The sequence below is a fragment of the Lontra canadensis genome, unplaced genomic scaffold (assembly GCF_010015895.1).
Source record: "Lontra canadensis isolate GAN:19392208 unplaced genomic scaffold, GSC_riverotter_1.0 scaffold17, whole genome shotgun sequence".
In the NCBI taxonomy this organism is placed as follows: Eukaryota; Metazoa; Chordata; class Mammalia; order Carnivora; family Mustelidae; genus Lontra; species Lontra canadensis.
The window spans coordinates 9,699,147-9,717,691 of record NW_022631011.1 but is presented as its reverse complement, the minus strand read 5'-3'; the positions used below and the strand labels follow the sequence as shown (position 1 = coordinate 9,717,691).

Below are 18,545 nucleotides of genomic sequence, written 5' to 3'. Positions count from 1 at the left end.
GCATGTGCCCCTTCGATTCACTATGTTTGTAGCCTTTGGCTAAATACCTAGTAATATAATTGCTAGGTCGTTGGGTAGTTCTGTTTTTAACTTTCTGAGTAATCTCATCTCTCTTCCAGCGTGGCTGTACCAGTTTGCATTCCCACCAATAGTGTAAAAGGGTTCCCATTTCGTTGCATCCTCACCAACATCTGTTGTTTCCTGACTTGTTAATTTTAGCCATTCTGACAGGTGTGAGGCAGGAGCTCATATGGTTTTGATTTGTATTTCCCAGGTGCCGAGTGATTTTGAACATTTTTTCATGTATCTGTTGGCCATCTGTATGTCTTCCTGGGAGAATTGTCTGTTCATGTCTTCTGCCCATTTCTTGAATGGATTTTTTTGTTTTTAGGGTGTTGTTTGACTAAGTTCTTTATAGATTTTTAGATAGTAGTCCTTTATCTGATAAGACATTTACAACTATCTTCTCCCTTTCTGTAAGTTGCCTTTTAGTTTTGTTGACTATTTCCTTTGCTGTGCACAAACTTTTTATCTTGATGAAGTCCCAATAGTTCATTTTTGCTTTTGTTTTCCTTGCCTTTGGAGATGTGTCAAGCAAGAAATTGCTGCAAAATTTTTAATTTTAATGAAGTGCCATCATATCTATTATTCCTTTTATGGCTACTGCCTTTGGTGTTGTACATAGTAATCACCATACCCAAGGTCATCTAGCTTTTCTTCTATCTTCTGGGATTTTCTAGTGTTGCATCTTACATCTAGGTCTGTGGTCCATTTTTAGTTAATTTGTGTGAAAGGTGAAATGTCTGTGTTCAGATTTATTATCTTACGTATGGATGTCCATTTGTCCCAGCCTATCTTTGAATATTTGTTGAAAAGGCTGTCTTTGCTCCAGTGTATTGTCTTTGTTCTTTTGTCAAAATGTCAGTTGACTAAACTTAAGTGAGTCTATTTCTGGGCTCTCTGTTGTATTCCATTGACCTATTTGGCTGTTATTTTATCAATACCACACTGTCTTGATTACTGTAGCTTTATTAGTAAGTCTTGAAGTTAGGTAGTGTCAGTTCTCCAACTTTGTTCTTCAATATTGTGTTGGTCATTCTTCATCTTTTTTCTCCCCATATAAACTTTAGTATCAGTCTGTTAATATCCACGAAACAGCATGCTGGGATTTTCATTGGGACTAATTACATTGAATCTCTAGATCAAGCTGCAAAGAACTGACATCTTGACAATATTGAGTCTTCCTGTTTGTGAATCTCAAATATTTCATTTATTTAGTTCTTTGATTTTGCTCATCAGAGTTTTCTAGTTTTCCTCATGTGGATCTTGTACATATTTAGTCAGATTTCTAAGTATTTGATTTTGGAGGATGCTATTATAAATAGTATTGTATTTTTTTATTTCAAATTGTACTTGTTCATTGCTAGTATATAGTGATTGACTTTTATATATGAACCTTGTATCCTGTAACCTTGGCTATAATCACTTACTAGCTGCAGGAGTTTTTGTTGATTCTTTTGGATTCTCTACATAGACAGTCATGTCATCTGTGAACAAAAACAGTTTTATTTCCTTCTTATCACCTTTTATTTCCTCTTTTTGTCTTATTACAGCAGCTAGTTTTTCCAGTATGATGTTGAAAAGAAGTGGCAAATTATATCTATGTCTCATTGCTGAACTTAGTGGGAAAGCTGCAATTTTCTCAACTTGTTAAGTATAATGTTAGCTTTGGGATTTTTGGTTTTTTTGGGGAAGGGAGTGGTTTGTAGATATTTTTTATCAAGTTAAAGAAGTTCCCTTTACTTACTAAGCATTTTCATCATTAATGGGTTTTGGATATGTCAACTACTTTTTCTACAGCTATTGGTGTGATCATGTGTTTTTCTTTTTCAGCCTGTGGATGTGATGGATTACATTAATTGATTTTTCAAATGTTGAATTAACCTTGCTTATCTGGGATAAATCCCACTTGGTTGAGAATTTTTGCATCCGTGTTTATGAAAGATAGTGATGTATAGCTGTTTTGTAGTGTCTTTGTCTTGTTTTGGTGTTAGGGTAATGCTGAGCTCATAGCATGAGTTAGGAAGAATTCCCTCTGCTTTTATCCTCTGAAAGAGAATTGGTATTAATTTCTTCATTAAATGTTTGGTGGAATTTACCAGTGAACCCATCTGGGTCTGGAGTTTTTCGTTTTAGAAGGTTATTAATTATCAGTTCAATGTCTTTAATAGATACAGGCCTAGTCAGATTATCTGTTTTTTCTTGTGCAATTTTTGGCACATTGTGCCTTTCGGGGAATTCGTTCATTTCATCTGTGTCATCACATTTGTAGGCATAGAGTTGTTCATAGTATTCTTTGATTATCCTTGTAATGTTCATGGACTCTATAGCAATATCTCCTCTTGTATTTCTACTATTAGTAATATCTGTCATCCCTTTTTTTTTCTCAGTTAGCCTGGCTAAAGGCTGATCAGTTTTATCAATCTTTTTAAAGAACTATCTTTTGATTTCCTTGATTCTCTATTGATTTCTTGTTTTCAATTACATTGATTTTTGCTCTCCTTGTTGTTTATTTTCTTCTGCTTCCTTCAGATTTAATTTGTTTTTCTTCTTCTAGTTTCATAAGGTAGACAATCAGGTGATTGATTTTAGATTTCTTTTTTTCCTAATATATACATTTACTGCTATAAATTTCCCTTTAAGCACTGTTTTTGCTGTATCTCACAAATTTTGTTGTGTTTTCATTTTTATTCAGTTAAAAATATTTTTTTAGTTTCTTTTGAGATTTATTCTTTGATTTACATTTTATTTAGAAGTATATTATTTAATCTCCATGTACTTCAGGATTTTTCAATTATATTTCCATTTTTAATTCCTACTTTAACTCCACTGTAATCTGAGAATAGGCATTTTATTATTTTTATTTTCAATTTTTTAAGGTGTGTGTTCTAGCCCGGAATGTGGTCTGTCTTGGTGAATGTAAAGTTAATTTTTGTATAATGTGGGAGGTTTATACTGAAATGATTCTTCTTCCTCCTCCTCTTCTCCTCCTCCTCCCTCCTCCTCCCTCTTCCCCCCTCCTCCTACATCCTCCTCCCTCCTTCCTCCTCCTCCTTCATCTTCTGCTTTGTGTATATGTATGTCCAATTGTCTCAACATTATTTGTTGAAAAGTTTATCTTTCTCCACTGTATTAACTTCACATTTGTAAAAACTTCAGTTGATCATATTTGTGTTGGTGTATTTCTGGACTCTTATTTTTTCTATTGATCTGTCTATCCTTTACTAGTACCACATTGTCTTGATTAATGTAGCTTTACAGTAAGTCTTTAAAACCGTGTTATATAAGCCTTCCAACTTTGTTTTCTTCTTCATAATTGTAGCTCCTCTAGTTCTGTATAAGAAACTAAGTCTTAGGGGCGCCTGGGTGGCTCAGTGGGTTAAAGCCTCTGCCTTCAGCTCAGGTCATGATCCCAGGGTGCTGGGATCGAGCCCTGGTTCGGGCTCTCTGCTCAGCAGGGAGCCTGCTTCCCCCTCTCTCTCTGCCTGCCTCTCTGCCTACTTGTGATCTTTCTCTCTGTCAAATAAATAAATAAAATCTTAAAAAAAAAAAGGGGGAAACTAAGTCTTAGATGAAAAGGTAAAGATTACAGAAAAAATATAAATTATAATAACATAAGTAAGAGATTTTACTCTGTTAGTTGCGCCTTTTAATATGTTATATTACAATTGTTCTAGAAGGGTACATGGGTGGTTCAGTCAGTTCGTCTGACTTCGTCTCTGGTCATGATCTCAGGGTCCTGGGATTGGAGCTCCAAACTGGGCTCCCCACTCAGCGGGGAGTCTGCTTGTCCCTCTCTCTTTGCCCCTCCCTCTGCTCATATGGTCCTGCACATTCTCACTCTGTGTGTGTATCTCTCTCTCTCAAATAAATAAAATATTTTTAAAAATTGTTCTTGATTGGGGAATCTTCCATATACTCATTGACTTTCTGGTAATTCTTTAGCCTCCTTTCAAGGTGAACTGACTTTACATAGTATTCATTCTGTGGCTTATAAGCACTTCAGGAAGAAATATGTTAAATTAGAGTTAGCGAAGTCCTGTTGTAATAGCACCTGTGTTGAATGGGAAACAAGAGACAGAAAGGTAAGGTTCTGAGTAGTACCCTAAATCCTATGTCTGCACACACTTGATTTTCTCTCGATCTATATGAGTAGTTCTCCTATGGGGTCTGCTGTTTCATAGGCAGGTTCAAGACCACCCCGTTATTCTTACTAGCCTTTTTATTGATGCTTGACAAATGATTGTGAAGCACTCATAAAATATGCTGTATCTTCTGTAAGTGCTTCAGAAACCTGAATAGCAGCCTAGTTTTGCTTTAGCAATTAGAGAACTTTTGAGAAGAACTATTTTAGGATTCCTGAGAAGACCTATGTGAGGATTCGTGGCCCAGTATGGTAATTGGTGATCCTTCCACTTTCTTTATAAAGCCATTCTTTCTTGAATTGATACCATTCCTTTTTCCCACCCAGGTAAGGATAATATATAGGGAAAAAGTAACCATAAAGAAGACTATAAACAAATATTCCCTATAAATATAGCATTTTAAACCCCTAAATAATTGTAAGGAATCTAATTTAATAGTATGTATAAAGAATAATACTACATAACCAAGGAGAATATATTCTAGGATCTTGAATGTGGTTCCTATTTCAGAAGCCAAAAACAGAATATTCCTTAGCAATATATCAAAGAAGAAAAAGCATATTATCATCTCCATATATACTGAAAAGTTACTTGGTAACAATTTTTCATTCTTGATTTTATTAAGCCAAAAGAGGAAATACTTAACATAATAAAGAAGATCTGGATGGCAAATACTTAAGTTAAACAATAGATAATTCCTTTTAAATCCACTTCAGTGGCTCAGTTGGTTAAGGGTCTGCCTTTGGCTCAGGTCATGATCCCGGGGTCCTGGAATTGAGCTCCATATCTCCACATCGGGCGCCCTGCTCAGCAGGGGAGTCTGCTTCTTCTTCTCCCTCTGCCCTTATTCGTGTGCTTGCTGACTCTCTCTCTGTCTCGCTCACTCTTTCTCTCAAATAAATAAAATCTTTAAAAAAAAACTATAGTTAAAAAAAAAAACTATAGTTTTAGCATTTCCCTGGAAGTGTTAGCCAATACAATAATATAAGAAAAAATAATTCAAATAATAGAAAACACATAAACCCTATCATTATTTATATTCAGTGTAATTGCTCACCCATAAAATCTGTAAGAATCAATTGAAAAAATAATCTAAAGAAATTAAGAGAGTTCAATATTGTATAAAACTTAATTACTCTAAATCTCTGTACCAGCATTAGCTATTTGAAGGATACACTGAGGAAGGAGGATTTATTCATATGAGCAATGAAAAAATTAGGGAATCCCTCCTAATAATAAACCTAAAAGAAGAATTTTTTAAGAAGTAAATTTTTGAATAAGTAAATAAACAAGCAAACCTAAAAGAAACGTGCATAACCTCTCTGAAAATACATTCTCTAGCTAAGATAATCGAGAACTTATATTTATCTATTTCCTAAAACACCAATATGATGACAATAAGTGAGTGCTTATAAAGGAGTAAGTTCACAAGAATAAGTACATCAGAAGATTCATCAATATACCAGAGATTTATATATATTTTTGGAAAATGGTAAATGAATGGAAGATTAGTAACTTACTAAATAGAACAGAGGAAGCTACCACATAGAAAGCACTGAGAAAGGTATTCACACAAAAAAAGATGGATGTCACAGAACTTTGGGAAGTTTTGGGAATTAGAAGCAACATGAACAATGGAAAGTAGTGATGTGAAGTGGAACTAAAAATATTATGGAATGCACATGTGAAGTGAGAATTGAGAAAACACAGTGCCACTGCCACAGTGCCATATATGGAGTATTAGTCCCAAGCAGAAGACTGGAGACTAACTCTATCTAGAAAATTCAACAGAGAAGAGACCTTATGGAATGTTATACTTTGGAAGGTGAGATTAATCAGATTGGGCTGAAAATAGGATAAATTCAAAGTCTACAAATGGAAAGGTTGGCTTCTTTCCCTGGCCCAGAAGTAGACCACATCTCGTTATCATGTAGAGTATTGAAAGATTCTTCTCTGAAGAAGCTTAACAGTCTCAGAAAAAAGGCCTCCACATACTGGTATAGAGTGGTGCATCCAGCTTGGGAAACAGTCTGGCAATTCCTTAAAAGGTTAAACATAGAGTTTGTAACCCCACTCCTATTTACCTACCCAAGAGAAATGAAAACATATGTCCATGCCAAAATTTGTACATAACTGTTTATTGAGGTACTGTTCACACTAACCAAGGACGGAAACAACCCAATTTCTGTCATGTGATGCATAGATAAACAAAATGTGGTCTATCCAAACTGGAGTATTATTTGGAAACAAAGAGGAGTGAAGTAATGATACATGGTATAACATGGTCGAACCTTGAAAACATTTGCTAAATGAAAAGGCCAGTCACAAAAGGCTAGATATTGTATGGTTTTCTTTATATGAAATATCCAGGCAAATTTATGGAGATAGATAGTGGTTGTTTAGGTCTGGGAGAGGGGGTGGGAATAGAGAGTGACTGCTAATAGGTAACAAGGTTTCTTTAGGGGCCAGGGGGAGATGAAAATGTTCTCAAATTAAATTGTGAGATAGTTGCCTAATTCTTTTTTTTTTTTTTTTAAGATTTTATTTGACAGAGATCACAAGTAGGCAGAGAGAGAGAGGAGGAAGCAGGTTCCCTGCTGAGCAGAGAGCCTCATGCGGGCTCAATCCCAGGACCCTGAGATCATTACCTAAGCCAAAGGCAGAGGCTCTAACCCACTGAGCCACCCAAGCGCCCCTAGTTGCCTAATTCTTAATAAACTAGAAACCACTGAACTACGTACTTTAAATAGGTGCATTTCTGTGTGTATTTTTATTTCAATAAGACAGTTTGAAGTTTATAAAGAAGCAGTCAGCCACACTGAATGCTGCAGAGACATTATGTAAAATAAGTGCTACAAAAAATCTATTTGATTTAACAACATGGAGGTCATTGGTGAATTTGGTGATTTCAATTTTAGTGGTGTGGTAGAAGATGAAAGTCAGATTGTAATAAATTGAGAAATGGTTTGGTAATGAAAGGGGAGGTCTTCTTTAGTGCTCTTGATTAACCAGTAAGCAGGGAAAGATTAAAGATTCTAGAGTAGATAGTCAATACAAAAATGTCCCTAAGAAACATAAATGAAGTGGTTAGTCTTGTCTGAAAGAAGGATCACTTCCTTCAGTGTGAAAGGAGGAAATGATGAGTGCTGAAAGAGTTGTAAACTTGATAGAGTAAAGACAATTTCTCTTTAATGACCTCTGTTTTTCTCTGAAGTGGGAAGCAAGGCCATCTGTTTAAGAAAGTAGTGAGAAGGGGAAATGAGGAGAACAAAACAGCTGATTAGAGAAATAACAGTAGCTTTGTCAGAACATATGTAGCATCCACTTAAGGTTAGTGGCAATGAATTTATATTGGATCTGCTCTTTGTTTGCTTATTTCTTTGAACATTGTTTTATTTACACTAAGTTGCCCAACTATAACTCACAGAAAAGACAGATGTTTAGATTCATGCAGTATTGTGTTTTTGCCAGATTTAGGGGCAAGGACAGAAAGACTGTGGACACATTATTAAGAGCATTGTTAAATGAGTGATTGGAATGCCAGACCATCGAATTCAAGATGAATAAGGGATAAAGGGAAGAAAGTATGATATTAATGATATTAATGGTCCCACAAGGACAGAGATTTTAGCAAATTTGTTCACCACTTTATTCTTAGTCCTTAGAACAATGATTGTTTGAATTAATGGTCTGGTGAGACCAATAGAGATAGTGGAAATAGTTGAAAAAGCAAGTTTGAAGGTAGCATGTGGGCATCAGAAAGTAGTAGAACATTTGAATTACTGAATTCAAAAAAGATGCCATTTTAATTGATGACACCTTCCAGGATATGAAGAGAAAGTCTTGCTGAGAAAGTCTTTTACCTGAGATGTCAAGAAACTAAGAAGTCAGGGTGTTGGTCCAGTGTCATTCACGTGATGTTAACATTAGCAAGGATGATGGCAAAAGTTAAATTGAAGGGGAAGACTGAATCAAGTGTTAACATCTTCAGTGATTGAAAGCAAGTGGGTAAATAGATGATACAGATGGAGAGGTTGAGAGTGGTAGAGCAGATGACAGGATACTCAGACTGATAAAAATTGAATGTGGTACTGGGGGAATAGTTATCAAAAAGCAATAATAGAAGCAGTAACGATTCCAATACTACCTTTGGCCATGAAACACATAGGGTATGTTGAGTATAAACAATGCCTACTGAGAGTAATGTAGGGAAAGCACTGACCTCAGCAAAGAGCCAGGTTTCAGGAAAAATAGGAGATTAAGGAAGAACTCTAAGAGGGGTACAAAATATAGCCAAGTATGACATGAAGCAAAGCTCCTGAAGTGTTGGAGGGTATGGGAAGGGATGGGAATAAAGAAGGAGGAAGTACAGAATATAACAGAGATAGCAGTATTTTGCTAATCTGTGATGGATTGTAGTAAGGAATTCCTTCAGGCATTGACCTGTTGAGAGAAGGACTAAGAGACATAGTTGATTTCATCTCAAAGGACCTTGGACCTAACCTAAGTGCTTTTCATTAAAAACGATATTGTAAAAAAATGATAAGGAAAAAATAGTCCCAGTATATAAAATGAAAAGTTAGTTTATACAAACCATATGTGTAGTATCCTTTTTTGTAAAATAAGAACAAGAATATGTGGATGGGTAGTACTTTTCAGAATGTGTGAAATATATTGTGATTTTTTTTTTTTTTTGGTAGAGGCATCATTTGAAGATTTATTTTATTTACTTATTTTAGGGAAAGAGTGGGGAGAGGGGCAGAGGGAGAGAGAGAATCTCAGGCAGACTCCCCACCAAGTACAGACCCTGACATGGGGCTGTATCCCAGGACCCTGAGATCACGACCTGAGCCAAAACCAAGAGCCAGCCACTTAACCAACTGAGCAACCCAGATGCCCGGTATTGTGATTTTTTAAAAAGACTAGCTGTCCAAAAATTTTAAAAAGCTGCTTATGAAGGAAGGTACTAAAATCTAAGCCATTGGACCGTTCGTTTTTTTCAACAAATATTTAACACCTGCTTTGTGTCAGATACCATTCTTGGCACTGGAGATAGTATCAATTAACACAATAATGACCCCATCCTCATGGAGTCTATTACTAATGAAAGAGATAGGCAATAAATAATGTATTTCAGGTAGTATTGAGTGATATAAAGAAAATAAAACACCATAATATGATAAAGTGGCTGTGGCATGATGGCTATTTCAGATAGAGCATTTAGGGAAGGCCTCTTTGAGTAGGTGCCATTAACGAACAGAGGGAGCAAGCAAGGTCTGACAGCAGAGCACCCTAAGAGAAGATCTAGCATGTGTTCAGGCCCAGAGATAGCTGGATTGATGGAGACGAGCAGGATTTCATGGGGGTGGGGGGAATGAGTTCTGGTTAGGATAATTAGGAATGCCTATTACACATCCAAGTGGAGAGATCAGGCAGCAGGTTGGGGATGAGTCTGGAACGTGGAAACAAGCTTCACATTGGAGCTATATGTTTAGAACATACTGATATTATTAAAAATCATGTGAATGAATGGACTTGCCTAAGATATGAGAGCTGAGGATTGAACCCAGGGACATGCCATCACTTAAAAGGCAAGAGAAGAGAAGGGTATTCAGGAGAGATCTGAAATCCCAAAAGATGATAAAAGGGAATGTGAGGGGAAAGCTCCAGAGACCGCATCCTGCCCTGGGTTTTGTCTCAGTGTCTTGCTAGGTCAGAGGCAACCAAAACTGGAGCAAGAGCTCTAGGAGAACAGAATTAATGCCAGTACAGCCTGCTCCAGATTGCTTTCTGGATGGGACTGGCAGAATAAAGCAAATACGCCCTCTGCTTATCGCCTCTCCGTAAAGAAGCTCATAAATCAGCCTGTGTGCCCAGGCAACTTGGGAGTACTGGCTCTGTGAGGTACAGATGCAAGATAGGCCAATGCCTATGGCTCAAGTAGAGTACATACCATAGGGATGGTATTTGATAGATTGTGAGTAAGTTGCCTATGCCTTTAAATTGTTTAAATGCCAAACTCCCATCAGTCATGCCAAGTTAATCAACTTTATAACTAACCTCCTGACACATACCACCTCAGCAAACTAAGACACACTGCTCACAGAACACAATTTGATAAACACTGCTCTTTGCTGGTATTCAGTATAAAATGCCATAGGAATTAATTTTTTTATTTTGCCTTATTGCATATATAATTCTGGTATAAAATTGGGTGATTTCTCAAGCTCTGGTTTTTAAAGCAATCTTGGCTATTTTCTTGCTTTTTAATCTGCTAAATTATTTGGTCTTTCCTGATAGCAAAAGTACTGTTAAAACACTTGTTGAATGAAATTAGCCATAAGGGGGACACTGAAATCTAAGATCCTTGTCTACCACAGACTTTCTGGTTCTTCTGCCACAGTGTAGTCCATGATAGAAGATGGCTTCTAGAGAAAGAGAATTTTTGTGATAACAGCAGAACCATGCAGATAAGCATTTGTACTTTAGGGTAAATGAAATCATTGGCAAAAAGACAGCCCGGTTGATTAAGAATGTGGATATATTCATGCTGAGTTACAACTGGTCACACTACACTTTTAAAATAAAATGTAGGGGCACCTGGGTAGCTCAGGGGGTTAAGTGTCCGACTCTTGATTTTGGTCAGATCATGATCTCAGGGTCGAGGGATCGAGCCCCAAGTCAGGCTCTGGACCTGCTTAAGATTCTTTCTCTCCCTCTCCCTCCATCCCTCCCCCTACCCACTTGTGCATGCACGCACTCTCTCTTTAAAAAAATAAAATAAAATGCAATTGGAAACAGCAGCCATTTTCTTCTTTTACTTTTCCTTTAGTTACACATCTGATTTATCTTGGTGGAAAGACTGAAGATACCCAAGTCCAGGAAGTCACAGTGCCTAGAGTAAAACCACTTGGCTCTGCCCCCTGACTTGCTGTTTGACACTAACCAGTTCACTTATAGCTCTCTGGACCTCGGTTCCTCATCAGTAAAATAAGAGAATTCTTTCAAATTCTGTCTAAGACCCGGTCCTCCATGACTAAGCATTACTAAATGTTTGCCGATACCCAGTTCTTCTCCCCTTCTGGAGCTACATGACTAGTTCTGGCCGCTCAGATAGAAGAAGTAGTGTGTCACTTCCAGGCTGGAAACCTATGCACAATTCTTCAGTTTCCCTTCCCTGCCAAAACAATAGAGAACCTTACGTGTTCCACATGATATAGCCAGAAGAGAGTGGAGCCACTCTGCCTGGAACTATTTTGAGCCTAAAAAATAAGTGTGACATATATTTGAGTTCTAGGAAGCCATTGGAGTTTGACGTTCATTTGTTCTGCCACATAACCTAACTTATCCTAATACATCAGATCTAACTCTCTGTGGTTTTGTGGGTCACTCCTTCCATATTATAAAGATCTTTTCTACTATATTGTATGTAAGAGTACTATGAAAGAATTTGAACCCCACAATTTTTTTTTCAAATGATCAAATAAGTTGGTACCTACTAAATCAGTCTTTAAACACAAATCCCTCTCATTACTCTCTATTTTAGCTTTTAGCTTAGACCTCTGAAAGATTGATTTCTGACATACTTTTCTGATCCCCATTATTTGGGCTCTATTTTTTTTAACAGAGAAAACAGCTCGTTTATTTCCTCATTCAGAGTATCTCTCCTTAGCTGTTTTAAGCACGAAATTGTAATAGAAAAATATACCTCTCCATTGTTTCTAACTTTTAAAAAAGTTTTGACAGTCTGTTTAAAGAGATGAATATTACCACAAGATTGCCACATGTTTCCAAGGAAGACTCAAACAAAGCCTATTCCTTGAGCATGAAGTAGGTCCGTCTTTCTGATAAGGAAACTTTCTTGGAAATAGTACCCAATTCTTGGTTTACACCTTATATGAAGATGTTTTGGTTGAACACAGAAACCATTGTTTTGAATGGCAGAGATAATTGTATTGAAATAGTGCCTTAATGCTGTGAGAATAAAATCTGCCAAAAAAATTCGGCTCAAAAGAATTTCAATTTACAGTTTTTCGTACCATAGAAAATATGACATTTCCATGCCTGAGATGTTAGTCTGATTTTGCCTGGGACTTGAGGGCAGGCTAGCTATATAACTTAAGAGACCAGTGTAAAATGAAAATGTGAAACCCCTTGTTCAAAAAGGATGAAAAAAAGAAGTAGGAAGAAAATGTGCAATTAAAGATAATAAAATACAAAACTTTATCCTCTATAAATTTATATAGCGTGACCAATAATGATGATACATGAGTAATAGCATAAACCTACAGATAGATAAAAATTTCTATTTTTGAGGTCATAATTTTATATAATAATACCTTATTAATGTGATAATGACTGATCATAAGATTTTTCTGGCTCACTTTTCTTTAAATTCATTTATTAGATCATCAAAATTGATACATTTAGCAACTTTATTTTAAATGATACAATTAAAAGCCAATCAGTCACTCTTGGCAAATGAAAGATTACACATAATATTTGGTAATTTTTAATTTTGAGAAGAATCTTTCTGCTGATACAACTGACACTGGAGCTGTTGGGAATATTTGATAGGCTTGGCAACACTAGGATAGATTTCTGATAAATGATTTCAAAATATAAATTCTAGTATCTCTTGAGCTGATGACACAGAACAATTTTTCGAAAAAGGTACAACTCTTTATGCACATTAGTTTTATGTATGTCAGAAAATCTAATTTTAAATATAAGTTTGTTCCGTGTTGTTTTTCTCTGGTATGTCCCATAACTTGTAGAGGTTCTATAAGAAACCAGAAGTTACTTAATGATTTGTATGTAACTCAGAATACCTACCTGTGCTTTCTATAACCATATCTTCCATGACAAAGAAAAACTAATTTTAAAATTGTCATCCTCATTAATTGGTTCATTTGAAGCTGCATGTGAAAATAACGTTTTTATCCATCAGATGCAACAATTTTTATGTTTAATTTCCAAACCCTTGGGTATTTACTTAGCAGTGGTGCAGCTGGTTTTTGAGGGGGGAAGAATTCTGGATTTGTTTTGTTTTGCTTTGTTTTAGAGCAAGAGCACATGTGTGAGTGGGGGCCGGGGGGGAAGGGGCAGGGGGCAGTGGGCAGAGGGAGAGAGAGAATCCTAAGCAGGCTCCATGCCCAGCGCAGAGCCTGACTCAGGGGCTCTATCACAGGACCCTGAGATCATAACTCAAGCTGAAATCAAGAGTATGACACTTAACCAAGTGAGCCACCCAGGCACCCCAGTGCAGCAGGTTTTAAAACCTGATTCTAAACTCTTTGAAGAATTCTTATATCTCTTCGATATGCTTTATTGCAACATCCATGTGTATGCTTTTATTTTATAATATTTTATTGATGTATATTGCCTAAACGCTACCATTCTCCTCCCTGTGTTCAGGCCGGAGAGCTAATATCTTGCCTTAGGAATGGGTTCCGGGAAAAGACAGGCAAGCCAGCAAGTGCTACCACAACTGCTGCTTCTCCTGCTGCCACCATCACCATCGCCATCACCAGAATGGGCTCAGGTCCCAACCCCAGCCACACCCTCAGAGCCCTGCAGCACCCCAGGCTGCTTTGGGCAGGAATGTGCACACCAGGCAGGCAGGCAGGCCAACTGTTTGGCAAACACACTGCCTAGTCCCCACTGTGCCTGGAGGCCTGAACCCGCATATGCGTACCTCACTTATCTCCTCCATTCACATACCTGCTCCCCTGTCCCATCAGACTTCATTTGGAAAACACAAGGTCAAGGATAAAATCAAAAGAGTTTCAAGACCACAACAGATCATTAAGCCAAGTCCAGGGTCGTGTGCGACTGCTCAAGGCTTCATGATCTATCTGTAGAAATTACCTGGCCCTTCGTATGAATGATTACGGAGGCAGATACATTTATGCCTTTGGCTTTCTCTAGTGGGAATACATGGAAATGGGCTATGGATGAGGGTGTTATTGACCACTATTAGTTTCTCTGTCTCTCTGCTGCTCTAAGCCTACCCCTTTTTTTTTTACTTTTATAAAAATTTTTATTAACATACAATGTATTATTTGTAACATATAATTATTGTTATACATTAATATAATGTATATAATACACATTATATTTGTATAATATAATGTATTATAATCAGTCTTACACAATTCATAGCACTCACCACTGCATATAGCCTCCCCAGTGTCCATAACCCAGCCACCCTATTCCTACCCCCTCCAGCAATCCCCAGTTAGTTTCCTGAGATTAAGAGTCTCTTATGGTTTGTCTCCCTCCCCAGTCCCATCTTGTTTCATTTTTCCCTCCCTTCCCCCCATAACCCCACTCCCTGCCTCTCAAATTCCTCATATCAGAGAAATCATATGGTAATTGTCTTTCTCTGATTGACTTATTTCACTTCTCATAATACCCTCTAGTTCATCCACGTGCTTGCAAATGACAGGATTTGGGGGGGTTTGATGGCAGCATAGTATTCCACTGTGTATATATACACCACGTCTTCTTTACACATTCATCTGTTGATGGACATCTAGGCTCTTTCTATAGTTTGGCTTTTGTAACATTGCTGCTATAAACATTTGGGTGCACATGCCCCTTGGGATCACTACATTTGTATCTTTAGGGTAAATACCCAGTAGTGTGATTGCTGGGTCATAGGGTAGCTCTATTTTCCACTTTTTGAGGAACCTCCATAGTTTCCAGAGTGGCTACACCAGCTTGCATTCCCACCAACCGTGTAGGAGAGTTCCCGTTTCTCCACATCCTCACCAACACCTGTTGTTTCCTGACTGGTTAATTTTAGCCATTCTGACTGCTGTGAGGTGATAATCTCACTGTGGTTTAGATTTGTATTTCCCTGTTACTGACTGATGTTGAGTACTTTTTCATGTGTCTGTTGGCCATTTGGGTATCTTCTTTGCAGAAATGTCTGTTCATATCTTTTCCTCATGTCTTGATTGGATTATTTGTTCTTTGGGTTTGATAAGTTCTTAATAGATTTTGGATACTAGCCCTTTATCTGATAGGTCATTTGCAAATATCTTCTCCCATTCTGTCATTGTCTTTTGATTTTGTTGACTGTTTCCTTTGCTGTGCAAAAGCTTTTGATCTTGATGAAGTCCCAATAGTTCATTTTTACCCTTGCTTCCCATGTCTTTGATGATGTTTGTAGGAAGAAGTTGCTGAGCTGAAGTTGAAGAGGTTGCTGCCAGTGTTCTCCTCAAGGATTTTGATGGATTCCTGTCTCACTTTTAGGTCTTTCATCCATTTTGAGTCTATTTGTGTGTGTGATATTAGGAAATGGCCCACTTCCATTCTTCTACACGTGGCTATCCAATTTTCCCAACACCATTTGTTGAAGAGTCTGTCTTTTTTCCATTGGACATTCTTTCCTGCTTTGTTGAAGATTAGTTGACCATAGAGTTGAGGGTCCATTTCTGGGGTCTCTATTCTATTCCATTGATCTATGTGTCTGTTTTGGTGCCAGTACCATACTGTCTTGATGATTTTAGCTTTGAAATAGAGCTTCTGGTATTGTGATGATGCCAACTTTGGTTTTCTTTTTCAACATTCCTCTGACTATTCGGGGTCTTTTCTGGTTGCATATAAATTTTAGGATTATTTGTTCCACTTCTTTGAAAAAAGTTGATGGTATTTTGATAGGGATTGCATTAAATGTGTAGATTGCTCTAGGTAGCATAGACATTTTCACAATATTTGTTCTTCCAATCCATGAGCATGGAATGTTTTTCCATTTCTTTGTGTCTTCCTCAATTTCTTTCATGAGTACTTTATAGTTTTCTGAATGCAGATTCTTTGCCTCTTTGGTTAGGTTTATTCCTAGGTATCTTATGGTTTTGGGTGCAATTGTAAATCGGATCAACTCCTTAATTTCTCTTTCTTTCTCTTGTTGTTGGTAGCCTGCCCTTTTTGATGAAAATGCTGGACACCAGCATTTTCTTTTGGAGTTTCTTTTCCCAAGATTCTAGAGAGAATGGGAGTAAGACAGCAGGATGGAACTAACATTTATTGAGTATTTACTGTGTTAATATATACCAACCTATTCATTTAATGCTAACAGGAGTTCTGTTAGCCCCTTGCGAATGAGAATCTGAACTGAGAGGTTGAAGAACTTTCCCAGGATCACACAGCCTGCAAATGGTAGAGCAGAGATTTGAACCAGGCAGCTTTAATGTCCTGAATGAGAGCACTGGAAACAAACTACCTGGATCCAAATCCTGGATGTGCCAAATAACGGCTTCATATTGGATGAATTCCTTCCCTGCGCCTTGGTTTCCTCATGTACATACTAGAAATCAGACAGTAAAGTGTCTACTTCATAGGGTTGTTCAGAGGGAAGGTTAAATACATGTCAAGCATTAAGAATAGTGCCTGACACTTAATAAGCCTACAGTAAATGCTACTCTGCCGTCATTACTATTACCACCATTCCTTTGCCTACTCCACAGTCTCTCTTCATAGCTGAGAAAAGAATGTTGGTGATCAGCAGAAGAGAACAGCTTACAGGCAGACAGTGGGGGCCATCTGCTGTTTACTGTTCCTAAAGTTCCTCCTGTAGACCCTCTTACAAGTGATGTGATCGGTGACTGGATTCTTGCTTCTGGCAGCGCATCTCTGTAGGCTTCTTGGATTCTACTGTTCCCCTGGTCTGATCATTTTCTGTGTGGGTTGTGTGTGTTGCAGGTATGAGACCTCTCTGCTGGATTTGGTTCAATCTCTGAGTCCAAAATCTGCTCCCAAACCTCAACCCCATCCCTCCAGAGAAGCTGGGGCCTGGATTCCCAGTAATCGCCGACTCAGTCCTCGAAAATCAACCTGGAACAAGATGGGGACAGGCAGGACCCCCGAAGACCTGGAGGAGAATCAAATTCTGGAAGATATCTTTTTCATTTGACGTTGAAACACACGCTACAAAATTTCCATCTGAAATGTGTGGGCTTCTTTATATCCTGATCTAGGATTTTAAATTATTTGATCGCAAACTAACCGTGTCTCTCCTTTCACAGGGGCCTCTCTCACTAACATCCTGTTATGTGTTGAACATAGAAATCATGTTACAAACCCAGAGTGGTTTTGTTCAGACCCCTCAGTAGGTGACACATTAAGGGCAGGGTGGGGGAGGGCAGTATCTTTTCTATGCCAAGCAGAGATTAGAAAATTAACATAGGACCCTTTCTACATGCAAAGGCCTTTACATATTCAGCCTCATTTCCAGAGTGTTTCCTTCTCAATACTTAGTGGGAAAAGGTTGGTTCTCTTTTATGCACAAGGAAGACCTTTTCACAGAAAAATCCCTCTGATTTAAAAGTAGCCCCTTTGCAACATAAGCAGTTTCAGAAAGACAGCCTCTTTACCTCTCCACCTCACCTTTACCTCTGTTCCCTCATTGCCTACCTCTGTATACGTGTAGTCATTTAATTCCGAAGTTGGAGTTGGTGTCCCTACCATCGCAAGCAACACCCAACAACCAATTTCGAGTCAGTTCCAGTAATCATCAGCCGTAACCAAAGGGCACAACCAATCCTTGGAAACCAGCATTAAATAAGTAAATATGGAGACACAGGAAATAAAATGGAGACACAGGCCTGACATGCTTTTCCTGCCATCCCCCCATTTCCCAGGATAAATAAAAGCAATAGCTCAGTACTTTTTACTGACCTAAGTGTCTGTACTTGTTAGCTGCCCATGGCTGTCTCTGGGGAAGATGCCACTAGGGAGAGGAGCATCAGCTGCCACAGGCTGAGAGGTCTTCCCTGGTCCTCCCTCTTACCTCATGAGGATCAAATGCCCTAGGTTGATCGGGCCTTTGATGTGCTCTGCTCAGGCTGTTGTCCCGTGACTCCAAAGAAACATCTCTATTTGCCAGATTCTCCTCCTCCACTCCCAAGCAGAATCTCCCTATCTTTTCCACTCCTCCATTTGACCCAGAAAAGGCCTGTGGAAAAAGTACACTTGCAACCTTATTCTCTCTCTTCTCCTATTTGGCAGAGCTCTTAAGATGGGTCCTTCAGCTTACAGTGGGCTCCAGTGGGCTCTCATGCCCCTGGGCAGCATGATGAACCTGGTAGAGCCAGTGAGTTGATGACTTCCCAGTCACTGGAAGCAAGGAAGGTGTGTCCCCAGATGTGTCTACTTGTTGACCTTATTTGATCTGTTCTGTTTCTCTCTCCCTTTCACCCAACCCCAGGCTTGAAGTGGGACCAAGAGTCTTTGTCAGTCAGCATTGGTAGCCCAAGTTCAGACCACCCAGGGTGAACTGCATTTACTGAGCCTACAGGGCTTCCCTGAAGTCTTTATCAAAACTAGATTATC

General features: G+C 38.2%; 1 protein-coding gene across 3 annotated transcripts in view; it reads left to right on the top strand.

Annotated features, from left to right (window-relative positions):
- KIAA1328 (KIAA1328 ortholog) overlaps positions 1–17,743 on the top strand; it is a 311,457-nt gene extending 293,714 nt beyond the window's left edge. For all 3 annotated transcript variants that reach the window (XM_032859574.1, XM_032859572.1, XM_032859575.1), the window contains one exon: positions 16,917–17,743. In XM_032859574.1, coding sequence (XP_032715465.1) covers positions 16,917–17,127 — 211 coding nt within the window. In that variant the 3' untranslated portion in view covers positions 17,128–17,743. The remainder of the gene's footprint in view (positions 1–16,916) is intronic.
- The last annotated feature ends 802 nt before the right edge of the window (positions 17,744–18,545 follow it).